General features: G+C 39.1%; 1 protein-coding gene and 1 non-coding gene across 2 annotated transcripts in view; one reads left to right on the top strand and one right to left on the bottom strand.

Annotated features, from left to right (window-relative positions):
- HSPA4 (heat shock protein family A (Hsp70) member 4) overlaps positions 1 to 20377 on the top strand; it is a 47384-nt gene extending 27007 nt beyond the window's left edge. The window contains exons 8-19 of the mRNA XM_036070329.2: positions 5120 to 5196; positions 6474 to 6625; positions 7138 to 7244; positions 7689 to 7822; positions 8800 to 8981; positions 10221 to 10307; positions 11743 to 11895; positions 13006 to 13131; positions 14159 to 14266; positions 16625 to 16744; positions 17783 to 17944; positions 18161 to 20377. Coding sequence (XP_035926222.2) covers positions 5120 to 5196; positions 6474 to 6625; positions 7138 to 7244; positions 7689 to 7822; positions 8800 to 8981; positions 10221 to 10307; positions 11743 to 11895; positions 13006 to 13131; positions 14159 to 14266; positions 16625 to 16744; positions 17783 to 17944; positions 18161 to 18364 — 1612 coding nt within the window. The 3' untranslated portion in view covers positions 18365 to 20377. The remainder of the gene's footprint in view (positions 1 to 5119; positions 5197 to 6473; positions 6626 to 7137; positions 7245 to 7688; positions 7823 to 8799; positions 8982 to 10220; positions 10308 to 11742; positions 11896 to 13005; positions 13132 to 14158; positions 14267 to 16624; positions 16745 to 17782; positions 17945 to 18160) is intronic.
- LOC118521645 (small nucleolar RNA SNORA70) lies at positions 15054 to 15186 on the bottom strand. The gene has a single exon (XR_004910220.2). It is a non-coding gene; the product is annotated as a small nucleolar RNA SNORA70 (small nucleolar RNA).
- Positions 20378 to 20647: the final 270 nt, after the last annotated feature.

The following is a 20647-nucleotide window of genomic DNA, read 5'->3' as shown; positions in this document are numbered from 1 at the left end:
ATCTTTTCTTGACTATGGTCTATATTTGTCATTCTCTTTCCATTCATCCCTTTATGCCACTATTTGGGGTGTTTGTCCTTGTGTCATTTCTAGGTTTTTTTTTCATTTCTAATACTCTTTTCTTTCATTCTTTTATTCTTAGTTTTTCTAATTCTGTTGTTCTTTCATTTCTGTATCATTTTTTCATTGAGATGCAATTCATATACCATAAAATGTGTCAAACTTTAAAATGTACAATTCAGTGGTGGTTTCAGTATATTTACAAGGTTGTGCAACAAGGACCATGATCTAATTTTGGAATGTGTTCATCAGGCCAAAAAGAAACCTCGTATATCCATTAGCAGTCCTCTCCATTCCTCCCACACTAACCCTAAGCAATTACCAATCTACTTTTTGTCTCAGTGGATTTGTCTAGTCTCATTTTTTTGTTTGTTTTTTATTTAATTAATTTATTTAAGATTTTATTAGGGGACAAGCGGGGGGGGGGAGGGGCAGAGGGAGAGGGAGAAGCAGACTCCTGCTGAGCAAGGAGCCCAATGTGAGGCTCCATCCCAGGACCCTAGGATCATGACTGGAGTCCGAAGGCAGCGACTTAACCAACTGAGCCACCCCAGTGCCCTTTTTCTTTTTTTTTAAGTAAACTCTACCATGGGGCTCAACCTATGACCTCAAGATCAAGAGTCACATGCTGTACTGGCTGAGCCAGCTAGGCGCCCCTGCCTAGTCTCATTTTTATGTGAAATCTATAATATTCCTGAACTTTTAAAAATTTTTTTATTTTTTTAAATTTTTTTTATTAAAAGATTTTATTTATTTATTTGACAGAGAGAGAGAGACAGGTAGAGAGGGAACACAAGCAGGGGGAGTGGGAGAGGGAGAAGCAGGCTCCCCGCCGAGCAGGGGGCCCGATGCCTATGTGGGACTCAATCCCAGGACCCTGAGATCATGACCTGAGCCAAAGGCAGACGCTTAACGAGTGAGCCACCCAGGCGCCCCTCCTGAACTTTTTTTTTGAAAAAGATTTACTTAGGAGAGAGAGTGTGCCAGAGAGTGTCATTGCGGAGAGAGGCAGAGGGAGAAGGAGAGAATCTTTAAGCAGACTCCCTGCAGAGCTTAGGGCTGCTGCGGGTCTGCTTCTCACGACCCTGAGATCATGACCTGAACTAAAACCAAGAGTCAGACCGTCAACTGACTGAGGCACCTAGGCATCCCCCTGCCCCCCCCCTTTTTTAGTATTCTCAGCTTTTAGACCAGAGTGTGTTGAGTTTTTCTGAATTCACTGCTCGATAGTGCCCTCTTTTGTTTTTATGAAGTATTTTAAAAATGTGGCTTCTTAACTTTGTTTTCCTTTATTCTATCTTCCTTTGTCTCCAGTGTTGTTCTCTTTGGTTTGGATTTTATCAGCAGTTTTTCCTCATCGTGGCCCTTTTTTCTTGAAGGAAACTTTTAACTTGGTTGCTATAGAGAGTTTATTGGTTCCTATTCAGCATGGTTCTTAATGTACCGTATCGAGGACCTTTTTTATGTTCTCTTGTTCTGGAGTGTGCCAACCACTCCTGACTTCATCTGCTGTTTTCAAATTGGCCTGCTGACTTTTGGTTATTTTTTCAGGTCCATTATATGTCCTGTTGTTTTCCTCTGTTTACTTTTGCACAGATAGTGATACTTTGTAGGAATTGTATAATTATTGGTGGTTTTTCTTTACCCATTTGTATTTTGGTGTTTGTGGAGGATACTGTGTTACCTCTTTTTCTTGTAGGTGTTAATGGGGTTTTGGTTTTGCTATCCTAGTTGCTCTGTGTATTTATTTGACAGGATATGAAGAGATTAAAAAACTATACTGTTTGTATCCAGAATATATAGAGACGATTACAGTTGAATAATAAAATGACAGTGCAATTAAAAAATGGGCAAAAGATCTGAATAGATACTTCTTCAAAGTAGATACAGAAATGGCCAGTTAGGGGTATGAGAAGATGCTCAACATCATTAGCCGTTGGGGAAATGCAAATCAAAACCACAGTGACACAACAGTTCACACCCACCAGGGTTACTGTTGTCAAAAACCTTGAAGAGGATGTGGGGAAATAATTATACACTGCTGGTGGCAGTCTAAAATGGTGTAGCCATTTTGTAAACAGTTCAGCAGTTGCTTAAAATAGGTTACACCTAGAGTTACCATATGATTCAGCAGTTCCATTCCTTGGTATACATTCAAGAGTAATAAAACATGTGTACATAAGAATTCATACATGAGTGGTCATAGCAGCACTATTCCTAATAGCCAAAAAATGGAAACAACACCAATGTCCGTTAACTACCAAAATGGATGAGCAAAATGTGGTATGTCCATACAATGGAATATTATTTGACAATTTAAAAAACGTGGTACAGATACATGCTAATAACATGGAAGAACCTTGACAGCTTTACGCCAGGTGAAAGAAGCCAGTTGCAAAGGACTGAATTTTGTATAATTCTACTTATATGGAATGTCCAGCATGAGTGGGTGCCTAGGGCTGAGGGGTAGGTGAGGGGGTCAGGGGAATAATGGTTAATGGTGACAGAAGTGTTTTAAAATTGATTATGATGATGGTTGCACAGCTCTGAATATACTAAAAGCCATTTAATTATACATTTTAAATAGGTGAATTTTATAGTTGTGGGAATTAGTTTTCCAAACAAATTTTAAAAAAGAAACAAAAAGCCTTTACTACTGCTGTTGCCATCTTTCAAGACTTCTCTCTGCCGGAGTCTTTTCATTTTTTTATGATGGACATTTTCAAATATGCAGCAAAACAAAGAATTTTATAGTGAACATCCCTATCCTGCCACTTGGATTCTATTTATAACATTAACTGTACCTCTTCATCTATCCATCCTTCTATCTACCCACCAGTTCTGTTTTTTGATGCACCTCAAACTAAGTTGCAGACATCCATCTGTATACTTCTCCCCAAGTACCAAAGTATGCACATTTATTTTTTTAAAGATTTTATTTATTTGACACAGAGAGATGGAACAGAAGCAGGGGGAGCGGGAGGGGGAGAAGCAGCCTTCCCCCTGTGCAAGAAGCCTGACGCGGGGCTTGATCCCAGGACCCTGGGATCATGACCTGACCCGAAGGCAGATGCTCAACGACTGAGCCACCCAGGCGTCCCCCCAAGTATGCATATTAATCAGAATTCACTGTTTTATAGTTTTTGTTTTATTTTTATATAATGACATACTCAAGTTTGAAGTGTTCCCTTTGCTGAGTTTTGACAATGGACTAATACCTTTCTCAGGAGACAGTGCATCATCTCTGGAAATGTTTCCCCGGGCCTTCACCCTCAGGGACTTTTCATTTTAAGGGGTCAGAGATGAAAATTGCCTGTTCCAGGACTTCTTAGAAATGTAGCCATCCAGTGTGTAGTCTTGTGTAAGGCTTGTTTTGCTCAGTATAAAATTGGACATTCATTGAGTTGTTGTATCTGTCATTTGTTCCTTCGTGTGTATTGCTGACTCGTGTGCCATTGTAGGTTTATTGTTTTCTCCTCTTGATGAACACTAGCTTTTTCCAGTTTTTTTTTGCTGTTAGGGAAAAAAACTCAAAGTCTCACCAACATGTAAGAGTTTTAGTTTTATATCCTCACCAGTATTGGTATAGGTGGTCTTAAATTTTTGCCATTTGTGTGTGTTTATTTTGTACCTCAGAGATAGAATTCATAAAAATCACACTTGTGAAGTGTCTGGTCAGTGCTTTTTAGTATATTCACAAAATTGGGCAACCATCCCCACAACCCAGTTATAGAATATTTTCATCATCTCATAAAAAAAACCCTGAATGAGTTATCAAGGTATAAAAAGACTTGGAGGAACCCTAAATGCATAATTGTAAGCAAAAGAAGCCAGTTTGAAAAAGTTACATACTGTTTGATTTCAACTATATGACATTTTGGAAAAGGCAGAACGATGGAGGCTGTGAAAACGTCAATAGTTGGCAGGGGTTCAGGGGGAGAGAGGGATGAATAGGTGGAGCATAGGATTTTTAGGGCAGTGAAACTATTCCATGTGATACCATCAAGCTGGATACTTATCATTATACATTTGTCAAAACCTGTGGAGCCCTGATTTATACTGTCATGTGGTAGTATTGGCTCATCACCTGTTAGAAATGTGATCACAGTCATGCAGGATGTTAATAGGGGAACTGGGGGAGGAGGGTAAGTGAGGGGTATGTGGGAATTCTCTGTACATTCATTTTATTTCTCTAAACCTGAAACTGATATAAAAAAGTGTATTAAAGAAGAAAAAAAAGGAAAAAAATTGTACCCATGAGCTGTCTTTCATCATCTGTTCTTCCTACTCCAGCCCTAGGGAGCCATTAATCTATTTTCTGTCTCTCGGGATTTACCTATTCTGAACATTTCATATAAGTGGGGTCATATAATACGTGCTCTTTTTTGATTGGTCTCTTTCAGCTTGCATAATTTTTTAAAAGTTTATCCATGTTTTAACATTTATCAGTCTCTCTTACTGTATTCATCCTTTTTATTCCTGAATGTTACTTGATAGGAATTAGGTTTTTTTCCCACTTTCTTGGCTGTTGTGAGTAATGCTGTTGTGAAGAACATTTATGTGCAAGTTTTTGTGTGGACGTATGTTTTCAGTTCTTTTGGTTATATACCTAGAGTGGAATTGCTGGGTCATATGGTAACACTATGTTTAACATTTTGAAGGACTGCCAAATTCTTTTTTTTTTTTTAAAGATTTTATTTATTTGTTTATTTGAGAGAGAGAAAATGAGAGAGCATGAGAGAGGGAAGGGTCAGAGGGAGAAGCAGACTCCCTGCCCAGCAGGGAGCCTGATGCGCGGGACTCGATCCTAGGACTCCAGGATCATGACCTGAGCCGAAGGCAGTCGCGTAACCAACTGGGCCACCCAGGCGCCCCGAACTGCCAAATTCTTTTCCAAAATGGCCACACCATTTTATATTCTTACCAGGAATGTATGAGGGATTCAGTTTCTCTACATTTTTGCCAATACTTGTTATTATCTGCCTTTTTGATTATAGCCATCGCCCCCCCCACCATAAAAGTGGAATATGATTTAAACCTATTGCTGTTTTTTTCATAGGGGCAAATTTCTGGAGATGTGCGATGATCTCTTAGCTAGAGTGGAGCCACCACTTCGTAGTGTTTTGGAACAAGCCAGTAAGTATTACTGTGACTGAATTGTTTGTATAATCATGGCTCTTTGGAAAATGTTGTTTATTACTTTTTTTTTTTTTTTAAGTTACACAAATTTTCATTGTATATACCACTACTTCATTGCTATATTAAGCTGCTTTTTATGTCTGTGTTTCCTCTGGAGCACCCCCCCCCTCCTGCCCCCACCTCTTTTGATAATGGTGTCCAGGGAAATCTAATATTTTCTCAAGAAAGCTAATTCAGACCCAGATGGATATAAACATCCCATTTATTTCATAGTGGTAAAAATTGTCTTTTGCTTTGTTGCTTTGTAGTACTTGTATAGGCTTTTCTGTTTGAATCTTTTACTGACTGAGAAATACAGCCAAGGGAGGATGTGGTAACCACATAGTTATTTTAACAGGATGCTTTAATTTTATCTCTGGCTAAAAGTAGGTATTTGATTTAGTAATATATCACTAATTTTCCTAAAACCTTCAGCATACTTTCACTTGGAGTCCACTGTTGTGTTGGTTGCTAAGTATTTCAGAGTGTTGAGATGTACTGTCATCTTGACAAAGGTCAGCTCTTAAATCAGAGTGATTAGGCAAACTGGCATGATCTTTCCATACTGGGATAGCCCATTTCTTTAAATAGCCCTTCTCAACATACCATCAATATTTGTTGCATAAAATGTGACCAGGAAACCAGGTGGTGTTAGGAGTATTTTATGAGTGCTGGAAGAGCTTTGGTGTGCACCTTCTTTACTTATGTTAGGAGGAAGCTGTACCCGTGTTAATATTACCTGTACAATGCCTATGCTCTGGGTAGAGTGCTGGTGGGGCTAGGTGTGCTTCGAATACTTTTTTCTTTCATGCCATGTCAGGGGTAACTCAGTATTTCAAGGCCCTCTTATTTTCCTTGTGGCTAGCTTAACTATTGATGTTTTAACAATTTTTTTACGTGGGACTGTTTCAGAGATTATGGGGTCTCTACGCTGTAGGGCATTTAGTATTCATGGCCCTGTCCTTCTTAAGTCCCAGTATTGTGCCACACTGCCCCTGGTGCATCAGAACATACCTACTTGTTTTCAGATGCCGCAGCTGTGTGTGTGTGTGTGGGGGGGGGGGGGGTGGTGGTGGTGGTGGTGGTGGTGAGGGGGTGAAGGAGTGGCAGGGTTTGGTTATGAATCTGAGTTATTTTGTTGTGTTAAGATGTTATATTGCTCTTTTATTTCATTGTAAAGTACTAATTTAAAGGTTGTTCTCATCTCAGTGTCTCTTTTAATCATTTTAAAATAGAGTTAAAGAAAGAAGATATTTATGCAGTGGAGATAGTTGGTGGCGCGACACGAATCCCTGCATTGAAAGAGAAGATCAGCAAATTTTTTGGTAAAGAGCTTAGTACAACACTAAATGCTGATGAAGCTGTCACTCGAGGCTGTGCATTGCAGGTGAGCTTTCTTTCACAGGTAGCCATCCATTTATAGGTCATTGTGCCAAGACGGCATTGGTTTTCTATATCTAGCTAATAATCTGAGGATAGCTTAGGATGATCTCTAGGTGTAAGATTCTGAAATTTTAGTTTTACAATGGATATCAAAGGTGGTGTTGATAAATGGAATTGTACTCTATCACATGGAATAAGCTGAATTAATTTACTAGAAACATAGGTAAGCCTGAAATACTACTAGAATTTGGCACCTTATCTGTTGTCTATATATGAAGTAGCATTGTACATAAATTAAGTAAAGGTTTGAGTTCATGGAAAAATGAAAAGTAATAGCTAGATAATAGTTAATCTGAAAGTTTTTAAAACCACTTACTTACACATTGTTAAATTATTAATGTAAACACTTAAAAACTGTTGATGGTGGTTTTTTGAAGTTATTATTTATAGGTCTCATAATAACAGTTCATAATGTCTGTACTTGTCATATGGAATTTTTAAAAATTATTATTCTAGTGTGCAATCTTATCGCCCGCTTTCAAAGTCAGAGAATTTTCTATAACTGATGTAGTACCATATCCCATATCCCTGAGATGGAATTCTCCAGCTGAAGAAGGGTCAAGGTAATAACATTTATTAATTATTTTTATACTTACAGTTAACTTAGTGTTAAGTCTGAGTAAAATATTGCCCTCCATTTCAACTTCTGCAGATCTGTAACATTTCATTACAGTGCATGAAGCAAAGTGATGCCTTAACTTTAGTCTTGAGAATAAATTTGTGTCCTTACTTAGTTTACTATAATTGATCCTGCTGAAGTAATTGGTGCCTTTGATGTACTTATTCAAATATATTTATATTCCTTAAAACTGATTTTATATATATCTATAGATATATATGTAAGTTTCTTTTTCCTTGGAACCTCTTATATCCTGGAAATGATGCCAGATGAGAGAGCATGAGAAGAGTAACGAGAGCCACACAGTAATTACAGATGTAGAATAAATTGGTAAAAGTGTTCAGGAATATCTTAAATTTATGTGTTTTTGTCTTTTTCCTCCATCTAGTGACTGTGAAGTCTTTACAAAAAATCATTCTGCTCCTTTCTCTAAAGTACTCACATTTTATAGAAAGGAACCTTTCACTCTTGAGGCCTATTATAGTTCCCTGCAGGATTTGCCCTATCCAGATCCTGCTATAGGTAAGTAGAATTGGGAACTTAAAAAAAAGAAAAATTATGTACTTGGGAGAACTGGGAGCTAGCAAGTATAATCTGAAATTTGGTATTGTAAATCCCACGCAAAAAACCTCTTCCAGGCTTGTGACCACTTCACTACGAGCAGGATGGTTACTATTTAATTGGATCTCTATTGTGTGGGCAGTATTTCTTGGTTAATGCACATAGTGGGTATACCTTGTGCATAATGTGATAATACATAGATACTAAAAAGGAGTTAAACTCAATTTTCACCCTAACACAGAGTTATAAGATGTACACAGAAAATGACTAGAAAATAGTTATGTCAGTATCCTGGGTTATGGTGCCATGTTGGCTAGAGTCTTCACAGATCCTCAGAAGTTCTTATAATCTGGAAATTACACTAGGTGAGAGAGAAACTAGAATTACATGGTCATTACAGACTTAGAATACATGAGTAAAGTATTAGAAGTATTAGGAATATCCTGAATGGCACTTAGAAGCTGTGGGAAAGTTAACCTACTCTGTTTTCCTCATTTGTAAAACGGGAATAAGAATGAGAATTCATGTTTTGTAAATTAAAAAACGTAAGTAAAACTCTGGTGTAGTGATTGGCTCTTGATGTATGGCAGTTTCTTGATAAATGACAGAAGCAGTATGGAATCACTAGGGTTTTTTCATTAGAGGATAAGTGACATCGGTTTAGGAACTTCCCTGGCAGTGGCATATAAAGATGAATTGGAATAAGGGACCAGAGGTAAGAAAATGTTCGGAGGGTTAGGAGATGTGTGAGTCCTTAATTTGGGACAAGGTACTGAGAGTTTGACTATTTATGAGAGAAGAAGGAGAAATCTAATGATTTAGTAAGATTACTTGACCTGTCACTGAGAAATGGGCATAACCCGGCCGTATGGGCATATATTCATGTTTGAATTCGTCCTCTCAGGTTATGTGTTCTCTTTTGTTTCATATGTCTGTAGCTCAGTTTTTAGTTCAGAAAGTCACTCCTCAGTCTGATGGCTCCAGTTCAAAAGTGAAAGTCAAGGTTCGAGTAAATGTCCATGGCATCTTCAGTGTGTCCAGTGCATCTCTAGTGGAAGTGCTCAAGTTTGAGGAAAATGAGGAACCGATGGAAACAGATCAGAATGCAAAGGAGGAAGAGGTAATCTGGACATTTTAGACCATTTTAGACCATTTATGATGGTGTACCAGTGACTTGTCTAGAAATTCTAACAAATTGACTGGGTTGGGAGGAACCTTGTGACAGCTGCTGAGAGTGGGTTTGCATTGTGTCCCCTTATGCTAGCACGGGGGAACTAGCAGAAGGTCTTTATGCAGTCTTTCTTACAGAAATGGAATATAATTTGGCTTCTCTCTTCAGACAGTGTACTTCTCAAGTTGAGTTGTTTTTGATTCTCATTACTGAAGAATGCTTTGAGTCTTGGTTATTTTCATAAGTTGATTTTACAGTCATTTATTGGAATCATGCCCTGGTCTCATCCTTATTGTGCATCAAAATCAAGCTTTATGAAACTACAAATGTTTGAGTCTCCAGAGGTCTTAGTGAGTTGGTCTGGGTTAAGGCCCAGGTATCACTTTTAGAAGCCTCTGAGGTCATTCTTATGAGCTGCAGACATTGCAAGCCGGTGATTCTGGTCTCCACAAACTTACCCTTCTTTGTCATTATTTGTCAGGCTTTGTTCTTTTTTTTGGATTTATTTATTCAAGGGAAAGCACGCGCGTATGCACGTGAGTTGGGGGAAGAGCAGGAGAGAATCTTCAGGTAGGCTCCCCACTGAGCAGGGAGCCTGCCATGGGGTTCAACCAACCATGACCCATGAGATGATAACCTCAGCTGAAACCAAGAGTTGGAAGCTCAACTGGCTGAGCCACCCAGGCGCCCCCAGGCTTTGTTCTTTTAACAGAATTTTCAAGGTGTTCACCTCCCCTAATGCACACAGTAGTCGTACTTGTAAGGATGGAAAGACTAATTTAAGAACTGCTTGAAAATGTTGAGGCTTTTGAGAGAAATTTACTCATGAGGAAGCGTGGAGAAACTCCTGCTCTCTTCAGAAATATTGTGTTAAATATTGCCACCCTCCTTTAAGATGAATACTGCTGTGGTTTACAAAGCATTTCCACAGCCACCCTTGTTTACATACGGGTAGGGTAGGGCAAGTGTTCACTCCATTGTACAGATTTATTAACTGAGATCCAGAGAGGAAAACTTCCATATTAATAGGTAACATGTGTCATAGCTGGAATTTGAGTCCAGGCGTTCTGATGGCTGGTAATTGATCAGGAATTCCATACCATGGGATTTTGCCAGTATGTCATGAAGGTTGCTTAGTCTTCCATTAGTATTTCCTAGCTTTGGGATTCGATGTGACCTGTTTTTCAGAAGATGCAAGTGGACCAGGAGGAACCACATGCTGAAGAGCAGCAGCAGATGCCAGCAGAAAATAAGGCAGAGTCTGAAGAAATGGAGGTATAATTGTGTTTTAGAATAGGATTTGTAATGTCTTCACATACATGGGATACTGTATCTTACAAGGTAGTTACACAGTTGACCCTTGAACAGTGTGCACGTTAGGGGTCCTGACCCTTATGCAGTAAAAAAAAGTCTGCATATAACTTGACTCCCCCAAAACTTCACTATTCTGTTGACCAGAATAACACAAATAGTTGATTAATTCCTATTCTGTATGTTACGTGTATTAAATACTGTATTCTTACTGTAAGGTAAGCTAGAGAAAATATGTTACTAAGAAAATCATAAAGCAGAGAAAATACGTTTACAGTACTGTACTGTTATTTATCAAAACTCTGTATATACATGGACTTCTGCAGTTCAAACCTGTTTTATTTTTATTTTTTTAAAGATTTTATTTATTTATTTGACACAGAGAGAGACACAGAGAGGGAACACAAGCAAGGGGAGTGGGAGAGGGAGAAGCAGGCTTCCCGCCGAGCAGGGGGCCGGATGCGGGGCTCGATCCCAGGACCCTGGCATCACGAACTGAGCCAGAGGCAGACACAACGTACTGAGCCACCCAGGTGCCCCAAAGATAGTGTTTTAAATAACAAAATATTTACATGTATTTTGTAAATAGTGTAAGTAGTATATTTATCCCAAGTATTTGTTTAAATGAATATGTAACATTTTTGAATCCTTTACAATCCTGTTTTTAATTCTAACTTCCAAATTTTCATGTTTAAGTTTGGTGTCAGTATTGAAAGCATGTTTTCTTTCAAATTATGACATTGCAATATATAGTCTCACTGTGAGGTATTTCTGATTGTTTGGCAGAGCCCGTAGATGGCTTCAGTCTGTTACTCATTTTCACATCAGTTAATAAAGTTTAATTACTTCCATTTGGCTATGCAAATACTTACAAAAAAGAAAATATAATGGGGAGAGGAAAAGGAAAGGCCTTTTCCAGGGTGGAAAACCCTTCATGTTGTATGGCTGGGGGCAGCAGAGTGAGAGAGAAGTACTTCCTCAATGTGTATGTGGGGAGCTGGCGAGGAGAAAGGAGAGCTGCTTCTCCCACCACATGCTGTGGGGCTGTGGGACATTTCAGGGGGGTGGTTGCTACTTAGGCTTCTTCATTGAGGTGGCTTGAGAACTGGTGCCTTTCTTAGTGTGAAGTGCCCATTCAACAACAACTCCCCATTGCCCCACTTTTCCCTCCCCCCAGCCTCTGGCACCCACTGTTACTTTCTGTCTCTTTGGATTTGACTACTCATATAATATTTATGTTTTTAACTTTCTAGATATTATAAGTAGTCATCCCAGGTTATTTATAGCATTAGGAAACAAACTAATAAAAAACCAAAAAGAGCTCTTGAAACACGACCCATTTGGAAGTTTAAGATAGTCTGTATATGTGTTTGTTAATAATGATTTCTTGTTGTTTCAGACCTCTCAAGCTGGATCAAAAGACAAAAAGATGGACCAACCACCTCAAGCCAAGAAGGCAAAAGTGAAGACCAGTACCGTGGACCTGCCAATTGAGAATCAGCTATTGTGGCAGATAGACCGAGAGATGCTCAACTTGTACATTGAAAATGAGGTGGTTATTTCAGATCTCTTAGAACAAGACGCTAACAGATTAAAGTGGCCATAGTGTTAAAACTCTTTGTCTAGTGACCTTTTATGCATTTTTAGTTGTTTGGAGTTTAAGGGAGTAATTTTAGATTTTTGGGTACTTCAAGGGCAAATCCCATGTCGTATCAAAATGCTTTTATAGTTTTATGTGTCTATAGCTAGAAGCTCTGTTAAGACATCTTTGACATTATGTCTTTGGTTTAGGGTGGTGTCATTCATGTTCGGGTTCGTGTGTGTGTTCACTTGGGAGCTTGGGATGTTTGAGGTGCTGGGTCATGGACGTTGATCAGTAGGAGAAATCAAAGCATTCGTGGTAGTGCTGTTTTGTGTATTTAGTTCCTTCCCCTGTTGTTAGTCAGTGTTGAGAACTCTTGTTACCGTGAGTGATGCAAGGTTTGGCACCCTGGTGCACAAATTATTGAATTAATTGTTGTCTCTGAAGTTTTTTTTTAATCACGTATCCCTTGGATCTTAGATTTGTTTTACAGACCTGTAACATTTATACTGTGTGAATCATTTGATTTTCTTGTTATTGTATAGTAATCCTACAGCAGAATATATCACCTTATGACAACGTGGAGCTAATAGTTTCTTAAAGTTCTCTTAAGTTCTTTCCTTATTTTGCTTTTGAGTTTCTAAATCTTGATACTTCTATTACTGTTTTTTTCTAAGCACACTCACAGAACTCACAGTTGATCTTCATAATTTACTGGAGACAATGCTTCCACTTCTTTCTTGGATGATTTGCAGAACTAAGAGGATTTGGGGGGGAAGAAGGATTCTCCACTTTTATTTATTTATTTATTTTTCAAAGATTTTATTTATTTGAGAGAGAGAGAAAGAGAGAGCACATGAGAGGGGGGAGGGTCAGAGGGAGAAGCAGACTCCCCACTGAGCAGGGAGCCCGATGCGGGACTCGATCCAGGGACTCCAGGATCATGACCTGAGCCGAAGGCAGTCGCTTAACCAACTGAGCCACCCAGGCGCCCGATTCTCCACTTTTATAATTACAGGACTTAGTATTTAAGAGGATATTGTCTCAGTTGTCTGAATTTCTAATTTATACTGTTCTCAGGGTAAGATGATCATGCAGGATAAACTGGAGAAGGAGAGGAATGATGCCAAGAATGCAGTGGAAGAATATGTGTACGAGATGAGAGACAAGCTTAGTGGGGAATATGAGAAGTTTGTGAGTGAAGATGTAAGTATGTGCTTACCTACTAGGTGTTTTCTGGGAGTAGCCTTAAATGTGGTAGGCACATTTCTGGCATCCGTAGGTACACAGTCAAATGATTAAAAATGGGCTTTTTTGGGGAAAAGTTTTGTGTTTCTTTTAGTGCAGTGTTTCCCAAAGTCTTGTCTTCATGAAACATTTCTTTCTTTCTTTTTTTTTTTTTTAATGCATCACTTTTTGATACATTTGCATGCTTTTATTTACCTGGTATTTTTCTTTAAGTCAGCCCACCCTTCTCTCATGTTTCTGTATTTTAATTCACTTTTTTAAAAAACTATAATTGACAACATTAGTTTCAGGAGTACAACATAATGATTTTTGCATATATTATGAAATAATCACATAAGTCTAATTAAACATCTGTCACTGTACACAGTTATAAAAATTATTTTTTCTTGTGAAGAGAACTTTTAAGAGCTACTTGCTTATTATTAGCAGCTTTCAAATAAACAATACAGTATTTTAGTTATATACCTTACATTTTTTTAAGATTTTGTTTTTTTATAGCTTACATTATTTTATGTTTTAAAAAGATTTTATTTATTTATTTGAGAGAGAGAGAGTCAGTGAGAGAGAGCATGAGCGGCCGGTGGAGGGAGAGGGAGAAGCAGGCTCCCTGCTCAGCAGGGAGCCCGATATGGGGCTCCATCCCAGGACCCTGGGATCATGCCCTGAGCCGAAGGCAGATGCTTAACTGACTGACCACCCAAGCCCCCCTAGCTTACATATTTTTAAATGCAGTTTTTATTTCTGAAATTTTCAAATAACCAAATTATCCCAAATTTTAAACCTATCCCCCGCAGCAGAGAGAATAATAAAACTGTCTGTAGATACCAAGCAAAACGACATTGCCATTCTTGTCTGTGTCCCTCGTCTGTCCCATCCCCTCCGTATTTTACAGCAAATTCAGATACTGCAGCCTTTGCCTGTTGACTTCGCTGGTCAACCAGCTGATTTTTGACTGACCTAATCATAATATTTTCTTCATATTTAGGATCGTAACAGTTTTACCTTGAAACTAGAAGATACTGAAAATTGGTTATATGAGGATGGAGAAGACCAGCCAAAGCAAGTTTATGTCGATAAATTGGCGGAATTAAAAGTAAGTGATTCTTGGCGTGCCTGGCTGGCTCGGTTGGTGGAGCACATGACTCTTGATGTTACATTTGTGAGTTCAAGCCTCATGTTGGGCCTAGAGTTTACTTAAATAAAACAGGAGGATGGAAGGCATTTCCTTTTGACTGTATAAAAAAAAAAAGATTCTTGAAAGCAGAAGTGTTCTGAAACCTGAACCCATGCTGTAATTTCCAAGGATTTATCTCAAAATTGGGAGGAATTTTCATATCAAGTAATGAAGACAGGCTGAAAGTGATTGAAAAACTATACCCTTTATCACTTACTGTCATTTTCTTGTTTTTAGAACCCTACAAAAGAACAAAATTCTTTTTCTTTCTTTCTTTTTTTTTTTGGACAGGAAGTAGGATTTATTGGTGGGCATGAATAGGGAGGGGGCAGTGCCGAGGTTCTCATGAGTGCAGAGCCCTCCATTTGTCCAAGGGGCCACGATTAGGGATGTATTTGACCCCACAGCCATCTGGGATAAGCTGCTTTTCAGCCACCATGTCTTCAAATTCATCCGCATTAAACTTAGTAAAGCCCCACTTCTTGGAGATGTGGATCTTCTGGCAGCCAGGGAACTTGAACTTGGCCCTGCATAGGGCCTCAGTCACATGCTCCTTGTTCTGCAGCTTGGTACAGATGGACATGATGACTTGGCCAATGTGGACCCTGGCTGCTGTGCCCTGGGGCTTTCCAAAAGCACCCCGCATACCTGTCTGCAACCTAGATTAGAGATAGCATGAGGTCAGACCTCAGTGTCCACTGGAAAGGGCTGTCTCCAAGGTCCCTTAGGACAACCCATACAATCAACAGGCTGCATACACTACCAGGGAGGCTCCTGTTTGCAGCCATGGCACAAAATTATTTTTCTGAAAATTCAGTTTGGACTTAAAATGTTTTCCTGAAGGAGGTTGCATTCTGGAGGTGGCGATTGAAAGAATAGAAAGATGCTGACCTGTCCTGAAGGCACCTGTAGTGCAGTTGAGGCAGGGTTCATATAGCTTTGATTTTCGGTAAAGCAAAGTATCTGTTTTGTATTTAAAGAATCTGGTCATTAAACCGTAGGGTTAAAAGTACAAAAAAATGAGGGTGCCGAAATAGCTCAGTTGGGAGAGTTGTTAGGCTGAAGATCTAAAGGTTTCTGGTTCATTCCTGGTGCACTGAGTGTTTTAGTGCATGTCCAGCGTCATGCCTTTCCTCTGAGTTAAGGACTGTAAATGAATGAAGTGATTGTATTTGAATAAAACTGTATTAAAAAAAATACAAAAAATGATCTAAGGTTGAGGCCTTTGTTTGCAAAAGGATTCAAATGCACGGGAAGAACTTGTCACATTTCTGTGGGTTACTTACCTTTCTTGTTAAACTGGGCCATTGTGATGAACCTCTGAAATGGAATTGCTCAAGGACAGTGCCTGCAGTTTTCCTGTCATTATGGAAGGATAACAAGAGCTTCCAGTGAGATCTCTCCGATGGAGTCTTCTGCTTTACTTTTTATTATGGGAGATGTCAAACACATTAAAGTACAACAATAGCTTTAATGGTTGTCAGCTTATGGCCAGTTTTGTTCCGTTTCTGCTCCCTCCCACTCCCATTTATTTGAAGAAAGTCTGTCATGTTATATTTATTCTGAAAATACTTCAGTATGTATTTAAAAGAAAATATAACTTTAAGCTATACTATTACCACATTTAAAAAAATTCCTTAATATCATGTTTAATGTCACCATGTATTCAGTTTTCAAGTTCTAGTTGTTTTATAAATTAGTTTTTAGTTTGTTTGACTCCGAATCCCCCTAAGGACCATATATTTTATGCTTTGTCTCTTAAATCTGTGTAGTTCTTCCATCATTTCTGCCCCCATATTCATTTATTTAAAAAGATCAGATGTCCTAGGTCAGATTTTCACCCCGTCTGGATTTTGCTGGTTTTCATTTCTGTGCTGTTATTTTCTAATTCACTTCTATGTTATTTATCACTATCGGATAAATTGATGGTTAGAACTAGAGGCTTCATCAGATTTCATTTTCAAAAAAATATTTTGGCAGGTATGCTTCTTATTAAGGATGGTGTATCACTATCAGGAGACACCTCCTTTTGGGTTGTCTCCCCACTCTGTTTTGAGAATTAGGACTCCAGTGACAAGTTGAAGTGGCTCCACATGGAATGGTATAGAGGTATATTGTCCTGTCTAGCCTAAGGATGGATTTCAGTGGAATGGGGAGCAATATTGAGCTTTTTACATCAAGCGCATGGAGATGAACTGTACTTTAATCCGTGGTAGATCTCAGTAATTGTAGAAACAGTACTTCTCTGATAGTTTAAACATTCTTTCTTATGTTAAGAATCTAGGTCAACCTATTAAGATGCGATTCCAGGAATCTGAAGAAAGACCAAAATTATTTGAAGAACTAGGGAAACAAATCCAACAGTATATGAAAGTAATCAGCTCTTTCAAAAACAAGGTATCTTTTTTTTTTCTTACCCTATTGTTACTTTGGTAAAGTTTTGAGGCATTTCCATAGCGATTTTTTTGCTTTTTTTAAACTATTGTTTAATATTAAATACTTCTTTTTGGATGTTAGTGTAGTGTGTATAATATTTTATAGAATCTTAGTAAGAACTCTTTAATCGGTAGAATTTGGAAGTGAGCAATATTCGATTTCCTTTTCTTGCTGTCAGATGCTTCATCAGTGACTTAACCTGCTCTATCCTGGTCTTTCTGAGAACCATTAGGCGCATGGTTTGGTTTGTTACGCAGATGTAGGACTGTCTGAACAGTAAACTGCTTAACAATTTTTTGAGCACTTGTGGTACACATTCCATAAATACCTTATTTCATTAAATCCTTAGGAGTCCCTAATGAGGTAGGTGGTCATGTCAGTAGTAGTTACAGGTCCCTCCTAACTTCCTTAAGCCTCGCTGTCCTTAAGTAGCACCCAAGGTTACTGTGGAGAAGTGGGCTTGGCCTGAGGTCTGACTCCACAAATTTTGGGTTCCTAACCACTCCACTCTACTCCAGGTTCTTGATGGATAGTCACTGTAAGAAACTTTTGAGTGGTAAATTTGGCTTGTTTAATTTTGAAAAAATTCTGTTTCTAAAAGGTCTCCTTTAAAAAATTGTTTTCATTATTGTTTTGCTTCCTAACTAGCATGCCTAAACCTCTGCTCTCACATCTTGTGACCTGTAATGTCATGTTTGTGAAATTACCTTCGCAAGATTGTCAGGCATGTGCTTTTTATACATTGAAGTCTTTCAGTTGCTACCCTTGTGTATGTTTTTGGCCCTTAAGTCTATTTCCTGAGTGTTTTAAAAACTGGGGTTACTTTTTCTTAATTGAATTCTTTTAAAAAGGAATTGAATGTCCATTTGGATGGTGAGGCTGAATGTGCTTCATTTTTGGAAAGACAATACGTTTTGGAAAGACGGCGAACAATTAGATAATATTTGGGTGGGGAGAGTATCATCCTTTGACACTTGCCTGGTTGTCTCCTGGTTGCAGGAGGACCAGTATGACCATTTGGATGCTGCTGACGTGATGAAGGTGGAAAAAAGCACGAATGAGGCCATGGAGTGGATGAATAACAAACTGAATCTTCAGAACAAGCAGAGTCTGACCGTGGATCCAGTTGTCAAGGCAAAAGAGATTGAAGCTAAAATTAAGGTAATTTATGGCTTTGAATATTTAATAGTCTTTTCTTGTCAGCCTTGTTATTTATTATTAATGGTTCTTAAAGTGACACTTAGGAGGGAACTTCATTAGTGCATCTTAGTTTCTGGCTTCTGGTTGGGAGGGGGTGGACTTGGGTTTAAGTTGAGAATGTCATGTAAAATTTACTATTTTTAAGAACCCACAGTTTTCTCTCCTCTGCTGTTCTAGGAGCTGATGAGTTTCTGTAGCCCTATAGTTTCAAAGCCCAAACCCAAAGTGGAACCTCCGAAAGAGGAGCAAAAAAATGCAGAGCAGAATGGACCAGTGGATGGACAAGGAGACAGCCCAGGCCCTCAGGCTGCCGAGCAGGGTGCACACACAGCTGTGCCTTCGGATTCAGACAAGAAGCTTCCTGAAATGGACATTGATTGATTCCAACAATTGTTTATATTAAAACAGACTATTATAAAGCTTTAAGTTGTCAACTTTGTTCTAAATATCAACTAGAGCAATCAAATACTGGAGATTTCTTAGTCAGTTTTTAGGGGATTTCGTGGGAGGGGATATAGGTAATGTATGGAGCATTTTGACTTCTAAATAGTTAGATACAGAAATTAAGTGCATTGTATCTTTTTCATAATGGTACTATTTAGAAGCCCAGTTAGTCTTACTTACCGAGCTTCTGCTTCACTCCTTTTATGTTTAATTATGCTTACACAAGGATAAGTTTGTTTTGGAAAGCTGAGCTATAAGCAAAGGCTCTAACTAGCTGTCAAGCAGACTTTTCATTGTGACCTATGTGGCAGGAACTCTGGAAATTGTGCTTCAAAAATCTGTTGTGGAGATTGCCACGAAGGCTCCCCACCTGGTGTGGGGATGGGGCTGGGGTCCCCGCTTTCTGGGGACTAGAGCATGGCATGGCCTGGATGAACATAGCAGAACATGAGGGGCGTGCGCTGAGCTCCTTCACGCTGCACTTCCGCTCCACTTAGACTCCCGCCCCTCCCGCCCCCTGCTCCAGGGAAGGAGCTCCTCTTACAAATGCCCGAGTGCTGCTCTTGGGAAAGTAGACCCCTTCACCTGCAGCGAGTTGGCAACTGAGGATTTTGGACCTGGAAGCTCTTCCTGAGAAAGTATGTTCCTGAAAATGCATTCACAAATACCCCAAACATCAAGTCTAAATAATTTTCTCTTTGCACAGTTAGAATTGGATAGATGTATTGTTGGATGTAGGCATGGTAAATTGAGCTGAGGAACTGATTCTTGTTAATTATGGTGTAAAGACTTGTATCCTGGCCTGCTCATTCAGGTGAGAGATGTTGTGTGTAAATTTGAGGTATAGCTTGAAGTCCTAAGACAAGAGTTAAAAGTTCTTTTTAGCTCATTCACAATCAATTGTATGTTGTGTTAATATCTGCCATGAACCTGCCAATTTGTGTGTTAAACAGCTGACAGATCATACAAAAGAAAAAAACACCAAACCCTAAGATACACTGGACTGTACTGGATGAGTCTGAAATTAGTGTTAAAGAAGCATGGTGTCTGACTTGAGCAACACCGCATTCTCATTGTGTGGCCAATGTCAGGTGCACCAAAGCATTCCCTGTGACTGCCCTTTATGGCAGTGTTGATAGGAGGGAAGCATTTTGGAAACTCCAAGGGAAGCCTGTATTAGAGGCCATAGCTGGTACCTGCCTTAGAAACTGTTACAAGCTTTGTTGGTTACATTTTAGATCTTTGTAATAATTGTTATCTGTGTAACAGAGTACGTACCTCTCTTAATTTTGGCCTATGTTAGAAATAACACGATCTCTGCTTATTTGGAATTAGTTTCTGTCCATCTCTGCACTAAAAAATTTTAGAGCGTTACCAAGTTCTGAAGTGTGATAGAGAAAGCCTGCTTAGAGGAGGAAGGTGGAAGTGTATTTATGTTGGTGTGTAAGCTCGCATGGAAGCCTTCTGGCACCAGGACTTGGCCTTGTCCTTAGAGTGTCCATCCATTCTGTACCTGTCATGCTTTGAGTTCCAGCTGGCCTGCAGTGAGGCCAAGAGCTGCTTTGGCGTGCTGGCTGCAGGATTAAGCCAATCCTTATGCAACTGACTCAGTCCGCAATGGCCATTTCTTCTAAGAAAACTTTTTGTGTGGGGGAGGGTGTGGGTGTTGGGATGGGGGTGAAATTGAAGTTTAAAGTTTAAACTAGAAATAAGATGATGTGGTCTGCTTGCTCTCTGTTTAGACAGGCTTTAAGACCAATTGGATTTACTTGGAGGCCAGGCCAGAGAGTGTGTGATAATTGATGACTTGTTTGCAGACAAGAATTTATCCAGGTTGCATTATCCAAATTGGTTTGTTAAAGCTCCAGGTCACGTTCTTACACTAAGAGAAACATTAAATAAACAGACAAGTTTAGGAAAAATTAATAAAAGAAACCTGTCTTACACTCAGGAATGGTTTCCTTAATTTTCTAATGAAGGGTGTGTGTGTGTGTGTGTGTGTGTACGTGTGTTCGTTCAGCGAAAACTCCAGAGGTAGGAGTCCTCTTAACTAAATTCCACTTGTTAACAGGTGGCAAGAAGTTGCTCTTTTTCTGTACTCAGAATTCTCCCACGTTGAATGTTGGCCCAGTTCTCTGGTATGTAGAAATCCGTCTCTTGTGTTGTCTGTCCTTTTGAGGGTTTAGACAACAGCCGAAGGTGGTTACGGCCCCACTGAGG

The sequence above is a fragment of the Halichoerus grypus genome, chromosome 2 (assembly GCF_964656455.1).
Source record: "Halichoerus grypus chromosome 2, mHalGry1.hap1.1, whole genome shotgun sequence".
Taxonomy (NCBI): domain Eukaryota; kingdom Metazoa; phylum Chordata; class Mammalia; order Carnivora; family Phocidae; genus Halichoerus; species Halichoerus grypus.
The sequence above is the reverse complement of the archived record's forward strand: the minus strand, read 5'-3'. Positions and strand labels throughout refer to the sequence as shown.